The sequence below is a fragment of the Dermacentor silvarum genome, chromosome 9, assembly GCF_013339745.2.
Source record: "Dermacentor silvarum isolate Dsil-2018 chromosome 9, BIME_Dsil_1.4, whole genome shotgun sequence".
NCBI classification, from domain to species: Eukaryota; Metazoa; Arthropoda; class Arachnida; order Ixodida; family Ixodidae; genus Dermacentor; species Dermacentor silvarum.
The window spans coordinates 96,680,639-96,703,102 of record NC_051162.1 but is presented as its reverse complement, the minus strand read 5'-3'; the positions used below and the strand labels follow the sequence as shown (position 1 = coordinate 96,703,102).

The 22,464-nt window shown below is 47.7% G+C and overlaps 1 protein-coding gene across 1 annotated transcript; it reads right to left on the bottom strand.

The window, feature by feature from the left end:
• Positions 1-8,047: 8,047 nt before the first annotated feature.
• Positions 8,048-21,058, bottom strand: LOC125940187 (uncharacterized). Its single transcript, XM_049655992.1, has 3 exons — positions 20,194-21,058; positions 18,431-18,573; positions 8,048-8,414 (listed from the first exon to the last, which is right to left on the bottom strand). The coding sequence occupies exons 1-2, from the start codon at positions 20,891-20,893 to the stop codon at positions 18,488-18,490; spliced, it is 786 nt and encodes a 261-aa protein (XP_049511949.1). The 5' UTR covers positions 20,894-21,058; the 3' UTR covers positions 8,048-8,414; positions 18,431-18,487.
• Positions 21,059-22,464: the final 1,406 nt, after the last annotated feature.

Genomic DNA, 22,464 nt, shown 5'->3' with positions numbered 1-22,464 from the left:
CGTCACCCATCCTGCATCTCTTTCTTCCCTCTTTCCCTCTTCCCGGCGAAGAGTAGCTGGCTAGAGGAATATAACTCAGGTCAACCTCTACGCATTTCGTATCATTAATCCTTTCTCTCTCTCTTTCACTTGACACATCCGCTTTCAGATTCTAGGCATAGAACACCTGGGTTCCGCTACAATTGTGCATTGGCACCAGCAATGGCACACATTGGTATTGTTCCGTCGTAATTACTGAATGAACAAGGGAGACCAGCACTGACGTTACCGGTCAAGACACGGCGGAAACCACAGTCGGTGAATCGATGGACACCGAGTAATTATGTCAAGGGATGTGGATGTGTATAGCTTCATATCCCCTAAGAATGAAAAATTTTGAAATTGGACTTAACCATCATCTCTAACAATGGATTGTCATGTAGACATTTCATCTTAACAACCAGCAGTGTACGTTTTGCTTCAGAAAATTAACACGGTTTGTGAGTGCCCTTCTGCTGTCAAACCGCACTGCTTCGCTTACGTTGCGCGTAACAATGCGCGCTACGTAAGCGCGCATTGTTGTTGTAGGGGGGAGCGCTTACGCGCGCCCCACTACAACAATGCCCCTAGAGGGCGCTGTAGGTGCATGTATAATTAAGTAAGTAAATAAATAAATAAATAAATAAATAATAAATAAAACTGCAGTTGTGGCACTGAAGAGACCCGAAACGAGGCGAGACAGGAACATTGCCTACCTACAGCAAATAATCATGTATGAACCAAAGAATTCACTGCATTGAATACCTAACCCTCGAAAAACATAGCTGTCAATACGGATTTGATTGACATATAAAAAAGGGACCTACAAATATTCGGGAACATCGCTGAAAATTTTCAGCTACATCAGTAGTTTCATTTGAGTGGGTGACCCTCTGAGGGAATGAAATGTTCCAGGGACCTATGAGTGTATTGCCATATATCCGAAATTTTCGAACATGGTCTCAAGCAGGCCGTCAATCATCATTCGTGAGTTCTAACTGAAGACTGTTTTCAGGAGAAGTTCATTGTTTTGATCTCCAGTGCCCATTTACTTAATCGGCGCCGAGCGGACGTCGACCACAGAAGGAGGGAGCCACCTGTCTCACGCACCTCATGTAGAGAACTTCTTTTGCTATGACCGACAATTTCCCACGTGTTTAAACATCGTCGAAAAATTAGAAGTATTATTATTGAGGCATTATGGACATAACCTTTATCTGAAACACCAACAAGACCCTTTCCGTACAATAAAACAACTAAAAAAATGGCTGGCTCCCCCGTAATTTGAGAGTAGATATCAGCATGAAATGGCTATCATATGGCACCTTTTTCTGCCTGTAGTGACGCCACCTTCAAACGCTTTTCTTCGCCCAACAGTGCAGCGCGCTCAGCGTCTGTCGGTACTTTTATTGCGATAGCCATTATATGGACACTTCAACCGGATTTCTGCCGTCGGCGTCGCCGTCGCCGCGAGGTTCCGTATAGATAAAATCTTCGCCGCGTGCCGTATGCCCGAGCGGAAGCGTGCGGGGACGCGCGCTATCACGGAGAGCGAAGGCACTCAATCTCCCACGGGCAAGCAAGGAAGCGGGAAGCCAGCGCCGGAGGGAGCGGGGGGGGGGGGGGGGGGGGGGCGCACTTCTACTCTGCCAACAACCGCGCTCGTCACTCACCCGCACCGTCTCTTATCTCCACACGGTATGGGCTGTGCATTCGCCGCTCAGTTTCCGTTCAAGCGATAGAGCGCACGTACCTCGCCCGCTGCGGCGTATGCGCTTGCTGCCAGCGTTTTGACAGTCGTTGTGTGCAGTCATTCAGTGTGATATATTCATGTTTGTTTGTGCGCGCTCACACCACGCTTGTTCATTCAATTAGTAATAGTCGGGCCACATTTTTCAACGCACGCTACACATGCGATGCTGCCCATATCGGCAGTGCAGCGCTACAGGTGCACGCGCACTGCATCTTCGCACGCGCTGCCCACGGGAAGCGCTTTTCATCAACACCACCGTTTCACACGCGCTTTCTCGTGGTCATCGAGTCTCTCTTCATGTCGGTCTACTTACGCCGCAGCACACCTGCTTACTTAATCAGCTCATGTTTACTACAATTCATATTGCTACCAAAGCCGCTCACCCTACTTCGTATGCCATTGCTGTGTTGCTATCGCATTCATTGCTTCGCCCTCAGGGCGAAACTGTTACATTTTTTTCTTCTCGTCGCCTCGAAGGAGTCGGCTGTAAATATGCGGCCAACTCACGGACCACTGGCGATGAAAAGAGCACAGGCAATATTTTATCAGCGCCAAAAGATGACAATAAAGTGTATGGTGCCCTGTATCTGCATTTTGAACGTCGCTATAGGAAACGACAAATTAAACTTCAGTCTACTAGACGTTACAGCTTGAGTAACATTGTGAACAAACATAAGGAAGAAATCTGAAGTAATATTTCTTGTAACTTGTTTGCCCAGCAACTAGCGCATGTAGTGCCGTCCTGTACAAAGAGTTGGGGGGCCAGAGACCACATTTTCTGAAGGTTTGACTGGTTGCCCGGATGTTCTTGTTTGAGTGCTCGAATAACGGCTCTGTATTTTGGGTGAAGGTCACTTGAAGGTCGCCGACAACGGGAGCTAAAAGCATTTCACGCTTAAAGCGGGCTTTTTGTTCCAGCGTTGTAGACTAATAAGACACGTGGCCTGAACTTTCTTCAGGCCGCGGGGTCACAGGTGGCTCAAAACAAAAGACATTTGAAGAAAACCTACCATTTCATAGAAGCACCAGCTCGCTTTGCGTGGCTGTTAGCTTTCGTCCAGCACTGCCATAATATGTGCTGTGAAGGCAGCGGTGTGTATCACGTAGAAAGCAAGCGGTGGTAGACGATATACTATTGGAGATTAAGAGGGAGAAATGGGATTGATGAGGCCTTCCACTGCGTATAGGGTAGATAATAGATGGTCTGTTAGAGTTACAGTATGGGTATCAAGGGAATGAAAGCAGAGAACTAGGTGTTCTGATTAAATGAGGAAATCCGCATTCACAAGATGGTCTCAGCTGGTGCACGACAGACGTAATTCGAGATCGTGGGGAGAGGCCTTCGGCCTGCAGTGTGCATTGCAGTCCTGCAGTGCTTCTACTAGTGACTCGAAAACATTAGTGTGATTTTTGTGCACTTCTAGGCCGGTGACGGACAGATGCGTGACTCATAGCTCCATCACCACCTAACTTCGCGCTCAAACAGCTCTTCAGAAGTGGTGTGTCCGATGATGATGATTATGCTGATTATGATGATGGACATTGGCATCCCCTTTGAAACGAGGCGGGGACAAACAGTAACCTATCCTGCTTGGTTTCATCAGGTTTTGCCACATCTATTGATATCTAGCCATTTGCCTATCTGATGTTGATCGTAATTTTCGTATTTAAAACCTCTCTCACAACGTTCTACCATTGACTACGCTTGCAATGGCTCCGGTTCTGTCAATCTCTTTTATGCATTTCTTCTACCAATACTCTAATCGTCTCTTACGTAACTCGACTGCTGACCAGTTAATCCTTCCACCTCGCTTTAATCCCAACGCTTCTGGAAGGTGGCCGCACCCTACCGTTCACGCTCGGTGAATATTTTGACATTTCATTGCGATGTGCCGACCGGGCAGTTTTTTTTTTTTTTTTTTTTTTTTTTTACAACATGCGTGTCTCAACCTGTAACGCATACTTGCTCCGGTACTCTTGCCCTCGGGCAGCCAGCTCGGGCTTGAAATAGCAAGGCACTTTCGCGTACAATCTTTCCCTCCTCTTTCTTTTCTTCCCCCTTTCTTGAATCCAATTTACCGTCTCCGTTTCTCTCACGCTGCCCAGACGTCGCGAGCGCCGGCTGGCACGGTACTCGCAGCCGGACAAGGCGTCTCGTTATTGAATAGACCGAATGGGCATGCAACCAGAGAGAGTAAAGGCGCTACGCCCACAGATTGGGTAAACACAGACAGAGCGGTGCAGGTTTGCTGGTGTTTCATTAATTGTTTTTATCGTGTGTACGTGCTACGCTTGTGCGATTGCTTGCAAAAATCAATATCCGGAAGATCTGACGATCCGATCCTTCATCGACCGAGCGTACGTGCAATACGCGCATCTATCGCATACGGCTGTTTGCGGCATGCATCAAACGCTCTTGGGGCGTTTTACTTACGGCGCCACAACTTTCTAAATATTCGAGCAATCACATTTAATTATTTAACCGCACAAAGGGAATAGAATTTGGCAAACACACATGTTCAATTTTAAATGGGGTGCTTATCGTTTTGACCACTCGTATTTCTTTGAGGGGATGCTAGAAATTAAAAAAAAATAATTCCTCTACAGTGCGAAAAACGACACATTTTCTACTCAACATGCTTGCAAGCCAGATAAGATTACACAAAAAAAAAAAACACATGTAGCAACGCCGACTTGTAGTTTTCGCCGCAGCTGGTGGGGACGTAATCAATTTTGACGCCATCTGCTAAGCACTAGTTACTGACGGCTATGTTAGCTGGTGCGTCCACAATCGCACGAAATGGCATGACAATTGCGTTCATTCTTATAAGCCATACAATCCCAATCTCAGTTCCGGAAAATAAGAGAATCTTTCAGTTGTCGTGATATATACGCGCGTCTTGTGCAATACAAGGACGTTCTCGTTAGAACTAACTATTTGCCCCGTCGTTTCAATCGAACGGATAGTTTCTCCTTTGTGAAAGCAAAAACCCTTACGGGAGACAGCCTCGATATATGACCGTAAGTCTTGGGCTTTCGCATTGGAAGTAAACGTACAATGTCATCCACGAAAAAGCAAAACATCGCCAGGAATTTTAAACAAGCTCGACTAACTATACTGGTGGTTAGGCGTTTCTCCAGCGTAACCCTGTACTTCGGGGAACAAAGCATGTAGTCCGCAGAAAAATTATAGAAAGAACAATGGCCCGAGACATTTCCGGTTTCAGTCTAAATACATTTGTTTCGGACGTTTCCATTGCGAAAGCTTAGCTGAACGTTCCCGGCACAGCAGCAGACAATTTGGCACCGCATATCCGGTTACAAAAGTTTTGGTATGCGGGATGAAACGTTCCTTTCGCTGGCAGCAAAAGCGCGGCCGGCTGTTGCAGGAAAAGTACGGCATCCGAGATCCTGTCATACCCCGCCAGGAGCGTCTGCGCGAAGAGGCGTTTGGTTGTGTTGCAACACCACGTACCCGAGGGTTAAACCCTCCCACGTCTAACCGTGCGCGGCTTAGCCGTTTCCGAGGAAAAGGGATCCTGCGAGTTCCACGCCGCGCGCGACCGCCCGGCCGCTGTATCTTGAAATCCATCTGCGGCGCCGACAACTTCCTCCCTGCGATGTATTTTCGCGGCTTAGTTCACGATGATACGAGCGGCAGCCAAAGGTCAATTCGCTCGCTGCTGAAGTCGCGCTTACTCACTCCAGCGTTTTGACAGCGAGTTTCCGCGGTCACCGAGTGAGATGCCTTCACGTTTGCTTGTGCGTGCATGCATGACATCATGCTTGTTAATTAAGTTGGTATGCCTATGTTTGCAAGTTGATAGGGCTGATAAAAGTACTATCGTTACTTCGTATAGCTGTCCACTAATTTGCTATCGCAATCGATTGCTTCGGCTTGCGGGCGAAACTGCGACATTTTTTATGAACCCCGCCGCGTTCCCTTGCATAGGGCTCCACGGTGGGTGGCTGGCGTTGCTGCCCAAAACTGCACGTTCACCTATGGCTAGTTCATTGCCCCCCCTCCCTGATCGCTCTCAGAAAAGAGGGCGCACCGATAGTCTTCCAGATTGTTGGTCACCAAAAAGAATTATTTCCCCCATACCATGTCATTCCCTATGAAACAGAAAAACAAGCACGACCAATCTCACCTTTTCTCGTCTTAAAATCTATAGCCGAGGCACTTGGACCAGGTTATAAAGCATAGAAGATGGCTAGAGGAGATCTGCTTTGGGAACTCGGCGATAAAAAGCAACACGAAAGACTGTCTAATAAAGTGTCACTTGGAGATGTCACAGTGAAAGCGACCCCGCTCCGTACGATGAACATCACCTGTGGCGTCGTTTCCAATGCTGATCTGGTGGAGCTGACTGATTAACTATTTGAGGGCTGCGATGATCGGAATGTGATCAACGTCAAGAGAATAAAGTTGAAGCCTGATGGAAAAGAGTTCGAAACTGAGGACCAGTCGGATCAAGTTTGCTGCCTCAGACCACTAAAAGATCCGAGTCAGACTGTACATCCTGAATCCTCTCAGATGCTTTAAATGCCAAAGATCTGGCGACAGTTCACAAAACTGCCGAGGCCGCATGACTCGCGCTAAATGTAGTGCCCATGAACCCCCACCTGACAATCGCGAGAATGCTCCTCAGTGCGTGAACAGTGATGGTAAGAACGCCGCACACTCGTGGTCATGTCCATCATGGAAACAAAGAAAAACAAATTGTCGCAATCCAAGTCAAAGAAAACATATAATTCAAGGAGATACGCAGGCGGGTATCATACCTGCCCCAGAACAGCTTTGCCGAACTGGCGCGTCAAGGGGCAGCGCCACAACGTCCTCCGGTGGCTGCCCTCCGGCTCACACGCAGTGAACCACCAGTTGTAAGAGTTCCATGTGAATTTCCGCAGTAGTTCTGAGTGCATTCCGACAAGTTCTCTAACAGATCATGGCTCAGTCAGGATGCCGTCGAAGCAGGGACGTGTTACCATTGCCGTGTTGAGACTGATTCACACTTCACCGACACGCGAACGATTTTGGTCTGCCGACTGATGACGGGAGCAGTTTACAGGACGGAAAACGCTGTGGCCAATGGTTTAAAGGAAGGAAAATGCTGTCGCCAACAGTCCGCAGACCAAAGTCAGTGCCGTGTCGGCCTAGTGTGAATCAGCCTTATAAAGCAGCAATTACAAAGCACCTTCTTAAGCGCCATGTATGCAAATCGTCGTAGCGCATCGGAAGCGGCGCATGATGCAACAGCCCATGCTCTGGTGGCGCCATCTCGTGGCTTTCGACATCAAGTGCGGCAGCCGTGAGTCCTCCCTGAACACGCTACCCGATATTCTAGTACACTATAACGACACTAAAGGCGAATATACCAAATTGATGTGGACTGCGTAAATACCGTTCCAGAAACCTCGCCACGCTTGTTAAGTGCCAAGAAAAGACAGTTAACAAGAAAATTGTATCTGAAGGGTCCGACTACCTTTACGGCAATTCAAATCTCCCGCCACACAACCGGGCAGTGGTTACGCTGCATTCCACTGCTCTTTGCTGTAGCCGGTGAGTAAAACAGCGGCCGAAAGATCGCAGAATCTTATTTTGCACAAAGCCCAAACACGCGGCAATGAAAAAAAACCGAGCCAAGACTGAGGGATGGATTCGCCACTGCAGCTGCTCGTGGTGGCGGGTGGCGCAGAGTCTATCGAAACTATCGACCGCCCGCGTCGTTGTCAAGGTTATATGTCAAGTTAATTTTTCTAAAAATGAAATAGAACTGGACAAGTAGCTTTTTCTTTCATCTTATAATGCAATACAATAGATTGTTTAAAACGAGTGGTTGAGTACTAGTGAAAGTATTTAAATAACGATTGCCTTCGTCGTCGGGCAAATACTTGAACGTCCTGGGGGAGTCTCTAATCGGGTCCTACATTTACCTGAATTTCCCGATTACTAGAGATTCTCTAGTACTAATCTATCACTTTAACTTGACCTAATATTTACCTTTAGTGTCCCTTTGTTGTACACGGGCTTACAAGGCGCAGTTGCGTCTGTTATCTTGAACATAGCTTTCCTACAGTCCTCCTTATGATGTGTGTCACAGACCAATGAAGTTCGCGTCCATAAAACTCATGCGCAGTTTGCATTTTCGTACATGGTGAGGAAAAAAAACTGTCCATTGAAATGGTTTTGTCTAAAACTGCAAGTTTTGAGGAGTGTCGATTCAAGCACATCCAATCAGCATTACACTTCTGTCGTGACAGCATCCCGTTTTATTTCGCACTCGAATAAGGCACGGGCCTCTCACAGATCGTTCTACAGTAAAAAGTGAGCGGCGTGGCCACATCCTACAAGTGCAGGCACAGTGCCTCGACATGTCATGTAGGTTTCAATGTGTGGCCCTACGCCACGGTGTCCTAAATGTTCATTTGATGGAGCAATTTACACATTCGCACCGACGTGACTTCTTGCGTAGACTTTGCGGCTTTCTTTGTGGGGCGTTCGTGAAACGCATCACAAGCTGTCAGGATGAAAACCCTTCTGGGCGTAAGATATTTTCGTGGTGACATTGATGAGAAGGCGTGGTGCTCAAGACAAGGCGTCGCTACCGTCGCAGTGGCTGCATGTGTGATGATGCACGCCCTAGAGGAAAGGAAAAGACCAGTATAACGCGACGCATAAATATACAACTCGCAGTAGCAATATATTATCCTATGCGTATTAGAACTATAAGGGCCATTCCCAAGTGTGATTAAATTAGACACCCAGAAAAAAAAGGCTAAACGCGAGGAAAGATCAGAGTATTCTTCCTCTTCGGAAGCCAACATTCTTACGATTCGCTCTGGAAAGGAAATGGTAAGAAAAAAAAAACTGCGTCGAGTTCCATTTTGTGTGCAGAGCAATTACCGGGCTGCTTTGTACGGTATTTTTAGAAGCACTATTTCATATTTGGTACGTCTGCGTTTGCATACTGTTAAAGCTTCCCCGCAGGGGCGTCTGCGTAAGCAGGCGTTTGGTGTGTTGCGACACCACGGACCCGAGCACATGAGGGTTGGACCCTCCCGCGTGTAGCCGTGCGCGGCTTAGCCGTGTCTGGGGAAAGGGGGATCCTGGGGGTTGAGCCGATGCTGGGTGTTCGGACCTTTAAGGCCCCCCGGCGGAGGCAACACACCTCTTCGGCCTCTGCTTCACATAGACGGCACCTCCAGACTGACCCACCTGGAGGAAATCGGCAGTCGCCTTTTCCTGTCCCCCTCTTCAGTCTTTTGTCTTTCTCTTTCACTTTTCCATCTTTCCTGTCTCCTAGTCACTTCTCCTCACTTCCGCATTTCTGGGCGGCAAGGGTTAACCTGGTGTAATCTATCCAACCTTGGGTCTATTATATTAGGTTATAGTGGCTATGTACAGCTGGAGTCTGCGTCTCCTTCGGGTCTCGTAGCGTCCCCTTGTTGGGCTCGGTGGTGGGTGGCTGGCATAGCCTCCGAAATTAACTAATTATCTATGGATGTTTTGTCCTTCCCTCGTCTGTCTGATCGCCCTCTTAGCAAAAGAGGGCGCACCGAAGAAACTCTGAACTTTTTTGGCCAACGCAAAGACACCTTCCCACGATTTCACGTGATTCACAGTGAAAACCCCGAAAAGACCACAAGAATGATTTCTCCCTTCATTGTTGCCAAAGGCATAACTGATGCACTAGGGCCCGGCTACAAGGTAACGAAAATGGCCAGCGGCGACCTCCTCCTTGAGGTTCGCGACCTGCACCAGCACGGAAATCTCTGCAATCTAGTAAAACTCGGTAATGTAAAAATCACGGTGACTCCGCACCGATCTATGAACACCTGCAAAGGAGTAGTGTCTGACGGAGACCTCCTGAACTTGACCGAAGAAGAGCTCCTCGAGGGCTGGAAAGAACAAAACGTGACACAAGTACAGCGAATAAAGATTAAACGAGACAACATTGAAATTCCCACGAAGCATCGAATCCTTACATTTGGCTCCAGTACTCTCCCAGATACCCTTGAAACAGGATACACGAAAATCCGAGTAAGACCATATATTCCGAACCCGCGCAGATGTTTCAAATGCCAAAGATTTGGCCATGGCTCTCAAAACTGCCGAGGCCGATCGACATGCGCAAAATGTGCCGATCATGAACATACATCTGACAACTGTACTCGCGCCCTGCACTGTCCAAATTGCGATGGTGACCATGCAGCATATTCTCGATCCTGCCCTACGTGGAAAAAAGAAAAAGACATCATCACACTCAAAGTAAAAGAAAACATTTCTTTCCAAGAAGCACGAAAGCGTGTTTCTTTTCTTCATTCTGCAGGGTATGCTGGTGCGGCGCGTAGGGGGGCAACGCCGCAGCAGACTCCGGCATCAGCCCGGTCCACGAAGAGTGTGGCTGCGGCCGTGCCACCAGCTCCCCAGGCGACAGCAGCCAGCGCTGCTGTGCCGTCTCTCAAGGAGGGTCCATCGACCTCTGGGTTGGTGGCCTCCAAGGCCCTGCTTTTCGAGGCAAGGCCCACCCCGAAAACACCCCGCTCGCTTGAGCGGAAGTCCAGCGACTCCTTGGAGTCGATGGACACAACCCCAAGCCAGGCGGCGCATCCAGCGCCTCCGGAGCGACGCGATTCTCGCGACCGCTCCAAGAAAGACAAACCCCGGATTACGGGGCCTGGAAAGGCTCCGTAAGCCAACTAGACTAGTCTCTTGACACACAGCCGAAAAACACAAACAAAATGGATACACAAATATTACACTGGAACGTGAGAGGCCTAATGCACAACCTCGATGACATTAAAGAACTTTTACACAAATACAATCCAAAGGTGCTGTGTGTTCAGGAGACACATCTTAAACCTACACAGACAAACTTTCTTCAGCAATACGCCATTTTCCGGAAAGACCGGGAAGATGCTGCTACATCGTCAGGCGGTGTAGCTATAATTGCCGACAGAGGCGTTGCATGTCGGAAACTGCAACTCCAAACTCCTCTTGAAGCAGTTGCTATCGAAGCAGTGCTATTCAATAAACTGGTCAACATCGCGTCTATATACATCCCCCCAAGTTATCAACTCTCTAGAACAACATTTCAAAGCTTTATTGATGAACTCCATCACCCTTACATAGTCGTTGGTGATCTAAACGCACATAGTACACTGTGGGGCGACTCTCGCTGTGATGCGAGAGGACGACTAATAGAAAACTTTCTACTCTCTTCAAGTGCCTGCCTGCTTAACAAAAAAGAGCCAACATTCTACAGCCCTACACATAAAACATTTTCTTCCATAGACTTAAGCATAGCGTCCAGTACAATTGTGCCATATCTGAAGTGGGATGTGATTAACAACCCTTACGGAAGTGATCACTTCCCCATTGTACTAAACCTTACTAAACAATCTGAGTGCTCTACACACGTTCCTCGATGGAAAGTTGACTCAGCTGACTGGACGCGGTTTCGTGAAAAAACACATTTGCCCTGGGACGATGTCCGTTCACTTGATATTGACGCTGCAGTAGCATACATTACAGCGTTTATTATTGATGTTGCATCAGTATGTATTCCCCAAACAAATGGGTCGCCTTCGAAACGACGTATTCCATGGTGGAATGAGGAGTGTAGGGAAGCCCGGAAAAAGCAAAACAAGGCCTGGAATCTCCTTCGTAACTCCCCGACCACAGAAAACCTAATTAACTTCAAGGCGATTAAATCACAAGGTAGAAGAACACGCCGCCGCGCTAAACGAGAAAGTTGGGAAAAGTACATATCCAGCATCAATTCTTATACAGACGAACGCAAAGCCTGGAACAGGGTAAACAAAATAAAAGGCCGCGAAACTCATCCTCTACCTGTAGTAAACACACAAGGAGACACTCTTGAGGACCAGGCTGATTGTCTAGGAGCACATTTCGAGCATATTTCCAGTACCTCCCATTATACAGATACATTTCTAAGATATCAGCGACAAGCAGAGCGACAGCCTCTGGGTTTGAAAGACACAGCCAATGCAGCATACAATCGTCCATTTAGCATGGCGGAGTTTCAGGCTTCACTGAATTGTAGTAACGCGTCTGCTCCAGGAAGTGACAGAATACTATATGAAATGATAAAACACTTACACCCTGAAACCCACAAAACACTATTGTCACTCTTTAACACCATGTTCTCTGCCGGCTACATTCCGAATGCATGGAAAGAAGCAATTGCAATTCCTATTCTCAAGGATGGCAAGGACCCTTCTTCGGCCAGTAGCTATAGGCCTATAGCTCTGACAAGTTGTATATGCAAGCTCTTTGAGAAAATGATCAATCGCCGCCTCATCCATTTTCTTGAAAGTAACAAAATACTCGATCCCTTACAGTGCGGTTTCAGGGAAGGTAGATCCACAACAGATCACCTTGTCCGCATCGAGACAAATATTCGTGATGCCTTTGTGCACAAACAGTTTTTCTTGTCAGTATTTTTAGATATGGAAAAGGCATACGACACAACTTGGCGATTTGGAATCGTCCGTGATCTTTCTGGAATGGGAGTTCGAGGCAACTTATTGATTGTGATTCAGAGTTACCTCTCCAATCGCACGTTCCGTGTGAGAGTTGGTAACGTCTTGTCTCGTCCATTTACGCAAGAGGCTGGGGTACCTCAAGGTGGTGTGCTGAGCTGTACTTTATTTATCGTCAAAATGAACTCGCTGTATACTGTCATGCCACGTAGTATGTTTTATTCTGTGTATGTGGATGACATCCAAATAGGTTACAAATCATGCAATCTAAATATCTGCGAGCGACAAGTACAGCTTGGCTTAAATAAATTGTCTAAGTGGGCGGACGAGAACGGTTTTAAATTAAACCCTCAAAAAAGTACGTGTGTCCTCTTCTCTAACAAGAGGGGTGTACTGCGGGACCCGGTAATAGATATCAATGGAGAACGACTATCTGTAAGCCGTGAACATAAATTTCTAGGTATCATTTTAGACTGCAAGTTAAATTTTGTCCCACACCTGAAGTATCTTAAAGCAAAATGCCTCAAGACTATGAATCTGCTGAAGCTTTTGTCACGCACATCCTGGGGAAGTGACAGGAGATGCCTCATAAAGTTATACAAAAGTCTTATATTATCGCGTCTTGACTATGGAGCAGTAGTCTATAATTCTGCGAGGCCTAGTGTTTTGAAAATGCTGGATCCTATTCACCACCTAGGCATCCGCCTTGCTACAGGTGCCTTCAGGACTAGTCCTGTACAAAGCCTGTACGTCGAGTCAGACGTATGGTCTCTATTCTTCCAAAGGACATATTTAAGTTTCTCCTATGCCTTGAAGGTAAAATCTGCAGTAGACCACCCATGCCACTCAATTATTCAGGACTTGTCCACGGCCAGGCTGTTCCGTAACCGCCCAGCCACTAGGCCTCCTATGTCCCTCCGATTGGAAGCCCTGTCGGAAGAAACAGGCCTCTCTCTTCTAGAGAATGTCCTGATGGCTTCTACTAGGCTTCCACCACCTTGGGAGTGGCAGACCATCCAGTACGATGTCTCTTTTGTAGAAATATCAAAATGGGCACCTGAACCACACATACACTCGCATTTTCTTGAACTTCGGGAGAAGTATTCTTGCAGTGAATTTTATACGGACGCCTCCAAATCTTCTACTGGTGTTGCTTACGCAGCTTTGGGACCATCTTTTACAGTGTCCGGGGCACTAAATCCGCATACAAGCATTTTTACAGCGGAAGCATTCGCAATCCTTTGAGCAGTCAAACACATAAAACAAATGAATATTACAAAAGCAATTGTGTTCACAGACTCATTGAGTGTCGTTAGAGCTCTAATGAGTCTACGAAAACACAAGAACTCAGTTTATAACGAACTGTACAGCTTGCTATGCTCAGCTTACAAGGACAACCAAGTAATCATAATATGCTGGGTACCTGGCCATAGAGGTATCAAAGGCAATGTAGCTGCAGACGAAAGTGCCACTTCAGTAGTTTTTGAGCATACAAACACAAACATAGCCATCCCTTTCACTGACCTAAAGCCCTTCCTGCGCCATGAATTACGGAAATATTGGCAAAGGCAGTGGGACAATCAAGTGTCAAATAAGCTACATGTAACCAAGCCAAGAATTGGGAAATGGATATCTCAGAAAACAACAAGACACAAGGAAGTGCTTCTTTGTAGGTTAAGGATAGGACATACCTATGGAACACACTCGTATCTCCTTACAGGAAGTGATCCTCCGACATGTGATAGGTGTGGCGACATACTTACAGTTCTCCATGTTCTTATCCAGTGCCCAGAAATAGAAGCTCAGCGTAAAAAGTACTTTTATCCCGCGTATCGTGAGCACATCCCTCTTCACCCAGCATTCTTTCTTAGCCATGAGCCGTTTTTTGATTTTAATGCCGTCTTAAAGTTTTTAGCAGATGTAAACACGTTACAAGTCATCTGGCCAGGGTATCTGTAGCGCAGCCTCGACTTGCAGGCTGCAGCTGCAGTGGAAAAACATTTTACAGCACGTGCCTCTCAGTCCTTGATTTCAAGGACCTCTTGAGGCAATAGTGCTATTGCATATACTTTATTATGTCACCGCTGTGTAATGAAACCTTTACGCTCATAGCTCACATCATTAGTCTGTCATTATTTTAACACTCATATATTTTACGCAATTTATAGCGATTTGTTTTAGGCCTCTTTACAGCCACCTTTTATGTACCATTTGCATCCTACTGTCCACTCCATCTATAATACATTCAGAACCCATCACCATGTGTCATGGCGCTCTTTGGCCATAGCTGGCCCTTGCGCCATTAAACACTACATATCATCATCATCATCATCACTGTTAAAGCTTACTCGGCATTAATAATATGAAACATCGACTCAAACATAACTCAGTGATGCCGCGACGTCTCTTACATACCCCCACATACCCAATGAAAACATCCCTGCAGCGCCTACAGTTGGAACACATGATTGCACACTGTGCTGCGAAGCAGTACTTTCGACACGGGCGCATAGAACTAAAACATTAGACACACATGAAGCGTAGATTAACAACTGTTCAACGACAGCAACGGAACAAATCTCCCTATGTGTAACCTTCTTTCCGTCGCTATCATTTAACATTTTCTGTCATTATATTATTGCGTTTCATTAAACTTTGGGCACCCTCACTACGGCTATCGCACGCATAGTTTTTGGTTCTTCTTCACAACACAGTAACTCCACCAAATAAAAAGCTACCGAGCTATTCTGCTTTACATATCTTTGTATGACTAACGGTCTGAAATGAACTGTCTGAAGGACAGTTCTAACCCTTTTTTTGTTCTGCAGCTTTTTGTCTGACAAATTACGATTGCTCAGAGACGCTATATATAACAAAGCTCCAAGAAGGCTCCGCGTGAAGTCGCGTTCGCAAATAATTTGAACATTGACTTTCTAAATTAAATAAAAAATAAAACCGTGAATATACGGCATGGTTCTCGCTTATGATGACAGCCCGCAACAAATTGCTATCGCTACGATCAGTATTCCAACCCGCTACCACCTTCACACCCTGACGCTAAACAACCACTCAGCGCCACCGAGAAGCCTCACCGTAGTTGCTTCCTGTGCACATTTCCTAGAGTTCTGGAACCTGCCACATGATCGGAACTGTCAGTATACCTTGAGCATCGATAATCAACACTTTGTGGCGAATATGACGAAACCTAGAAGTTCAAAAAAAAAAATGTGGTTGATCCCTCTTATATAGGAATCGGTATAGAACACGAAAGTGAAACGTGTCTTCACAGAAGTAGTGTAATGTTTATTGCACATTGATATATAATGTCTATTGGTATTTTGTGGCTAAAGCGCCCTTAGGCGTTGATGCACCCACGCTGACGCCTGGTGGCACGTCTCCTCCATCACGACTACCAACGTCGATGACCATGAGCAACCGTCGTGCATATGGAAGCTGCACTACGCTGCACACGCTAGCACAACGCGAAAGACGAAGCACGTAACTGACACACTAATACAACGCGCAAGACAAAGCACGTAACTGAATCGTCACCGAGTCAAATCAGCGCGTACAGCGCGTCGTAATTGCAGCCTCCGCGATCAACTTCAGAAACATTTTCAGAGCTAATTGCGGAGGCCACGCTCCGCTGTGCTGAGTACGGTGAACGCCACCTAGGTGGCGTTGGTAGTGCTTCTTGATGCCAGCGTCCCTTCGAATGCTGGCATCGAGGCGTCGTAGTGCTGAGACCACCGAAGCGTTCACTGTCGGTGCGCGTTAGTGTCATAATGCAGTACTTCTCTTTTCTGCTCGTAGGCGGCGGCACCGCCCCGAGCAAGAGCGCGGGTACACGGAGGAGTGTTAAGCCCAGACCACACGTACGCTTGCGGACGCGCGTAAGCTCGCGTCTACGCGCCTTGCGGTTGCCGCGCCTAGCGAGGAATGGCGTTTTGCATCCACAAATACGCGCGACAGCGCGCGCTCACTGGCATCACTTGTTTACACCTTGGCAGACGCCACTTCGTATTTCGTTGTTGGCAGTGCTTCAAAATGCTTCGATATTTATAAACGTAATTTTTATCTTTTTGGAGCTGTTAGATCAGCCCAAAAAGTGAAGAAGAAGCACTTTCTTGCATGGTATAATTCTGCTTAACTGAGAGTTGAATGTACCGCGCCGTCGCTGCGTAGCCAGGCGCGCCGACGCGAGGCAGCCCAGGCGCGCGATAACTGAGAGGAGCTGATCAGCGAGATCGCGCCGCGTTTCGACGCGTACGAGCCGTGCCGCACCGTCTGCGCATGCGTGGGCGCGCGTTTGCAAGCGTACGTGTGGTCTGGGCTTTAGATATATAAGGCGCGTCTGTGTAGCTCTCTGCAAATGCGTTTGTGGCGCAATGGGTTAAACGCTCGGCGATCTATCGTCGCGGACCGAGAGGTCGTGGGTTCGATTTCCAAATTTTGCATGTTTGTGGAACTTTTTCTTCTGGTTTCTTTCTTTGTATTATGTTCTATGACGTATTTCCGTGACGGAAATACGTCAGTGAAGTCTTGGTGGACCCCGGCATAAAACACTTTCGTGTTAATATTTTCGATAATACTTGGATTGAGCCCGAGGGTGAAATTTCTTTTTATTTTGGACTGCTGCGGGGGCAGGCATCAGTGGAACATAAGCGCTCATCCGTGAGCGTTCACTCAAACCGATACGTAGCGTATCATAAAGAGTGCAATGCTTCCTGGTAATGCACTGCGTCTGCCGATGCGAGACCGCAGAACAAAAATGAGGTAGGAGAGCATGGTTACGTCACCAGTTGACGTCATGAGCTGCAGCTTACGTACAATTCAGCACAAAGGGCCAAATAATGTAAACGAAGGTAGCTGTATAAAGCGAAAGACCTAATAGGAAGAAGGAAGAAAAACATCCGTGGACTCCCAAGCACTTCATTGGAGTTGTGAATGCGAAAGCATTAATGTCCCATTGAACGCCGCTGAGCGGTCCTTCGAGTCTCGCGGTGCGTGTATAGTGATTGCATTAATGCTCGTTCCGCCCGCCGTGTACTGGCAGAGCTGAGGACGACGGTGGATTTCGCTGCCTTCGCTCGTTCTGCCGCTCCTTTACTTCGTCTGCGGTGAACTGGCGTGGACGGCCACGCTTCGCTACTGCCGAGGTTGTGGCCGCCGACGATGCAGATGCTACAGACTCCATAGCGGTACGAGCTGCCCGAGCCGGCAAGCGCGAGCCTGCGTCATGGGGCGCGCGCGTGACCCGCACGTGACGTGGCGTCGCAGCAAATGGGAAGTCAGGGGCCGTTTTAAATGCGAAGCACTTCATGGCAAACATTTGCAACTTTGAGAGTATCTATCTATCTATCTATCTATCTATCTATCTATCTATCTATCTATCTATCTATCTATCTATCTATCTATCTATCTATCTATCTATCTATCTATCTATCTATCTATCTATCTGCCTACGTCTTGGTGCTCTCATGGTCGTTTCGTTAACTTGGTATGTACTAAAATTGGCATAGTACGACAAGAGTATGACGAATGTAAATGGTAGGTCATGACATGAATGTCTAGAAACAGCCACCTACGTCTTGCTGCTCTCATGGTCGTTTCGTTAACTTGGCAGGCTCCCTGCACACCGCTTCGCATGAGATCGATTCCCACAGGGCGTCGGATACCCCGTTTTTTTTTTTTTTCACTGCTACAGACATCGCTGGCTTTTTCACTCAATGGGCCATTTTACGCTTTCGCATCCAAAGCCGTCTAATCACTTCACCACCGCACGGCGCTGGATCCACAGATGATGGTGATTCAGGCTACCGTCGAAATTGTAGTTTTTCTTCTCGAAAGGAAATGGTTGCCACCCACGTGCTAATGTTCACTCCAACCGACACCGGGCGGAACAGCGTTTGACTTACTGCGCATAATATTGCGCCAGCCACTGCGTCGCTAATTCGCATTCTAAAGGAAACCGCAAGTTCTCCTACAGCGCGAAACGATCAGAATACGCGGTAAATATCACCTTCCCTGCATTCGGTGACTGAAAAAACGAAATAGATAAATGGAACATGCCAGGAAATGATCCAACAACATTTCGTCGATTATCTTGCAGTAGCACATGCTGGATCGAAATGTACGGCCACCACATACCTCAAGGCTGTCAACCTCGCCTAGAAAGTGACGGCCTCGCTTCTGAGCATCGGTGACTTATCTCCCGGCCCTACTTTCGCCGCTGTTGCCGCTCTTCTTGGGTGGTGGTATCACGCTCTGAGCATGGCTACTGGTTTGGCGTTCTGCGTCGATGAAAAACAGGTAGAGATATTATGAGGCGACAAGAGAAATACATTTATAAAGTGGATTAAGGAGTGTTAAAAACAGTGTCGAAACAGCAAAAGTGTCATTTTAAACTAGGAACTTACATTTCTAGTACACAAAACGCGATATACCTGTGACGCACCTAGGGATGTTATGATGGGATTGTCAAAGCGAATACCCCCCCCCCTCACCCTAACAGTATATACTTAAGAATTCTCAGAATACAAAAGAAATAGAACAAGACCCGAGCATAACCATTCACTCAACGTGAATCTTTGCGTAAAGCTTTACTGTGCAAGTTAAGGGAAGAGAGGAGAGGGAAGCTAAGCCCATTAACACACAAATATGTATTTATGTGTCAATGGTGATTACATATTTGCGGAAAATAAATTAAGTACAGAATGAAATTTCCGCAAACATTATCATCGTCTTTTGATAAAATGAAAAAAAGCTAAGAAGGGTAATGTGCGAGTCTAGGTTGACGTATGTTCTTTTCCTCAAACTCGGTAAAGTTGTTTCCGATGCGTCGAAATTGGCAATTCTACAGTTAACCGACCAACCTCGCAAGCGCGGGCAGGTTTCGAAGACTCACGACTGTTTGTGGCTGCCGCAATCGCTTCAACCGCGCGCATCCGGCAAAATCATGGCCTTCGAAGTTAGCTCCTATTACCCAGAGATATCCGCCGCTGGGGCATGGATTTCCACGTTCAGCTTCTCATTCACACCGCTGTCTTCCCTTCTAACTACACCTAGCAGTTTTTGTTCCATCGCTATCTGCACATAAATATAACGGAGCTCAAGTCCTTCAAAAATTGTCATTTTAAATCAGCAGCTACAATCCGAATGTTAGACGTCCACGTATGGCATAAACACGTCGTTTCCGTATAGCACTTATTTGCCGTAACGACCACCGGTGGCATCGCGTTCTACCGCACGTGGTCCACGAAGCAAGCCCACGAAGTTCTACCGTCTGGTCGTGTTCCCTGCCCTTTACAGGGGACGCTCAAAATTATGTAATTAAAGTATAAGCATTTGTTGATTGTTTAATTGACTGAGAGTGACTGATTCGGCCTAAAGCCGTAAATCAGCACAGCAGCTACAAAGCACTGAGTGAAGAGTTCCCGAGAAAATTTGGGCCACATGGGTTGCCCTTCAAGGCGCGTTCTTGAAATGCGCATTCTTCGAAATGCGGCCGTCGTGCTTGGAAATGAAAGTCACGGCGGGAATTCGAACTTGCGACCTCGTTCTCATGCAGTAGTCCCTCACATTGGCGGCTTGACTACAGCGCAGGGTTGCCGTCTTTATGCGACTCCACTGTACCCGGACCAAGTATAGTACCGCTCAATTTTGTCTAGAGCGCACGAGATGCCGGCTCCTATTAGCTCCGATGGACGCAGTGGACGCCTGGCGGTTGCAGTTAACGCGCTCTAATGCATTCGCCACCACAGAGATCTGCAACTCTGCGCACGTTGACGTTTGCAAGCGGCGACACTTGCTCGACGCCTTCGTTATGCCAGAGCAGACCTCTCATGTACCCTACACACAACAATGACCACATGTCTGTAAATGAATTCTGTCTATTATACGAGACCGCTTACCAGTTTTGTTGGCGTCAGGCCGCCGGCATTGCCCCGAGACAGTCAACTGCAGGCCCTCGGCGTAACGCGCTTCGGCCATGCGATGCGCCAGCGGATCGCTGCAATAACTTCTGGCCGCGCCAAACACGGAGTCAAGGTCGCCGTAAACGCCACCCACCACTTCCACGGGAATGTCGCGCAGCACACGTCCCAGCGCGATCATCAGCCGGCGCTGGATTCTCAGTCCCGATGAATGGGCGGCCACGAAGGGCAGCCCGGGCCAGAGGCACAAGCACAGTAACTTGTGGTCATACGGCGCCAGTCCTGGCTCCATGGTCAGGAGACAGGCGTGCAATGCACCCCCTTGGCTAGCCTGCATGGCCGTCGTGTCGGCGATAGGAACCATCAACGAGGAAACCAGGTGTCCCAGAAGCTCGGAACAGTCAACCGTAGCAGCAGGGACGTCATAGTGGTACAGAAGCCAAGGCCGCAGCTTGTCCCGTCGCATAAGATAGCAGTAGAACCAGGCGACATAAGCGAGCCGATGGTCCAGGGAGACGACGGCATGGAGGGAGCGCTGAATCCTGCTGACGGCACGTTCCGGTGTTTTGCCTTTCAGCCGAGAAAGCCAGGGCGCTTTGACGTCATCTAGAGAGTGCAGTTCTTCCGCCGACAGCTGGCCGAGACGAATGCAGAGAGCTTCTACGTCCTTGGTTGTCATCTGAGATCCTGGAAGCGGTGGCAGCACTCACTTGGCTGTCTTGAGGGCGTTGCTTGGCGGCTGCGGCGTTCCTGTGGCGTTCAAGCACTATGGCTTTTTTGGCAATGCCAAGAAACTTTTGTTCCATCTCGTCGGCAGTTTCGCCACGAGATTGAGCGGAGTCGCCACCTGGTGGACTGAGACGGAACCACGTTAACGTGGATTGCCACCTCATCCCCCCCCCCTTTCCCCGTCGTCAGCTGGACATTGGTGCACATGCGCAGAGTGCATATCTTGTAATGACTGTTTCGTGAGTGTAGCGCACTCACGGTAGTTTGCTTGCCTCCAGGACAGTGCGCAGAATTAACTGCACATTGCCCTGTCATTTTTGCGCAAGTACAAGATTAGGAATCATCCTTAAAAAGCGTCACCTGCGTTATCATAACACCCTCTGTTGGCCACAGGAATTATATTTTATTGACTCCCGCCGGTTTAAGTCACAACGCGATGCGTTCGATGCTGTTCTAAAGAGTTGAAGTGGTCGCTGTACGACGTGAATGAAGCGCTAGCTGAGGCCATTCGCTGTCTCCATCAATTCAATGTTACGTAAGGCTTGAGATTCCAGATAAGTGCAAACACACGATGGGAAAAACGCTATCGCAAAAAAGAAGACATTGACGTTCGCACTCATCGCATCAAATATCTAATCTCAACTGCCAAACTGTATACTTTATTATCCAGAGGCTACAACACCAACTTTAGGTGTGCCCGACGAATTGCACCGAACACTATGGTGCCATGGTGAGGGATTTATATTGCTCGCTTACCAACTAATATCAAGTTTTTTAGACCATCTGCAAGGTTAACTCACGGGGAACGCACGAGGGAAATTGCAATACACCCGCCATTGCGCAGTTGGGTGCGAGCTTCCTGATACAAGATAATTCACGCTCCTTCTCACGTTTTGTACTTTTCGTGCAATGATATCAGAATGTGGGAGAGTACGTTACGATTTCGCTGTAATTACACTGCACACAACTTCAGTTCGCAATGAAGCGGACGCAAGGGGACGCAGCATCTGCACGCGTGTTATTGTGCTAAGTATTTCGGCAGTATTTGACAATGCACTTGGTTTCTTGGAACAAAAGAAAAAGAACGCTTAACCTTGCGCTCGGCCGCGCAAGGCTTGAAACAGCGAAGCTTGGCGATCGTAGCCCAGCATTTTCCGGAAGTGCGCGCGTACTTTTAATCTTATTACTCATGATGATGATGATAATGTCTTTTCGCACGTCTCGGACTTACGGCCGTTATTGCGCATTGCTTAGCGCAGCTTGCAACACCGAGACCGCGGCGTTCCAATGCCGACAACGCGTTCCAGCAGACCCGCTCCGTGAATGCGTCTCTCTCTCTCTCTCTCTCTCTCTCGCTCTCATTTTCTTTATCTCTCTCCCGAGCGTAGCGCGCAAAACCTCTTCTTCACCTGCGGCACCAAATTCCTATTTATATAAAGACGTTGCGAGGCGAGAAGTTGGTTAAGACTTCCGACGCTGCTCGACGAGTGTCCCGTTCTGATGTCGTCGAAAACCTCCGAG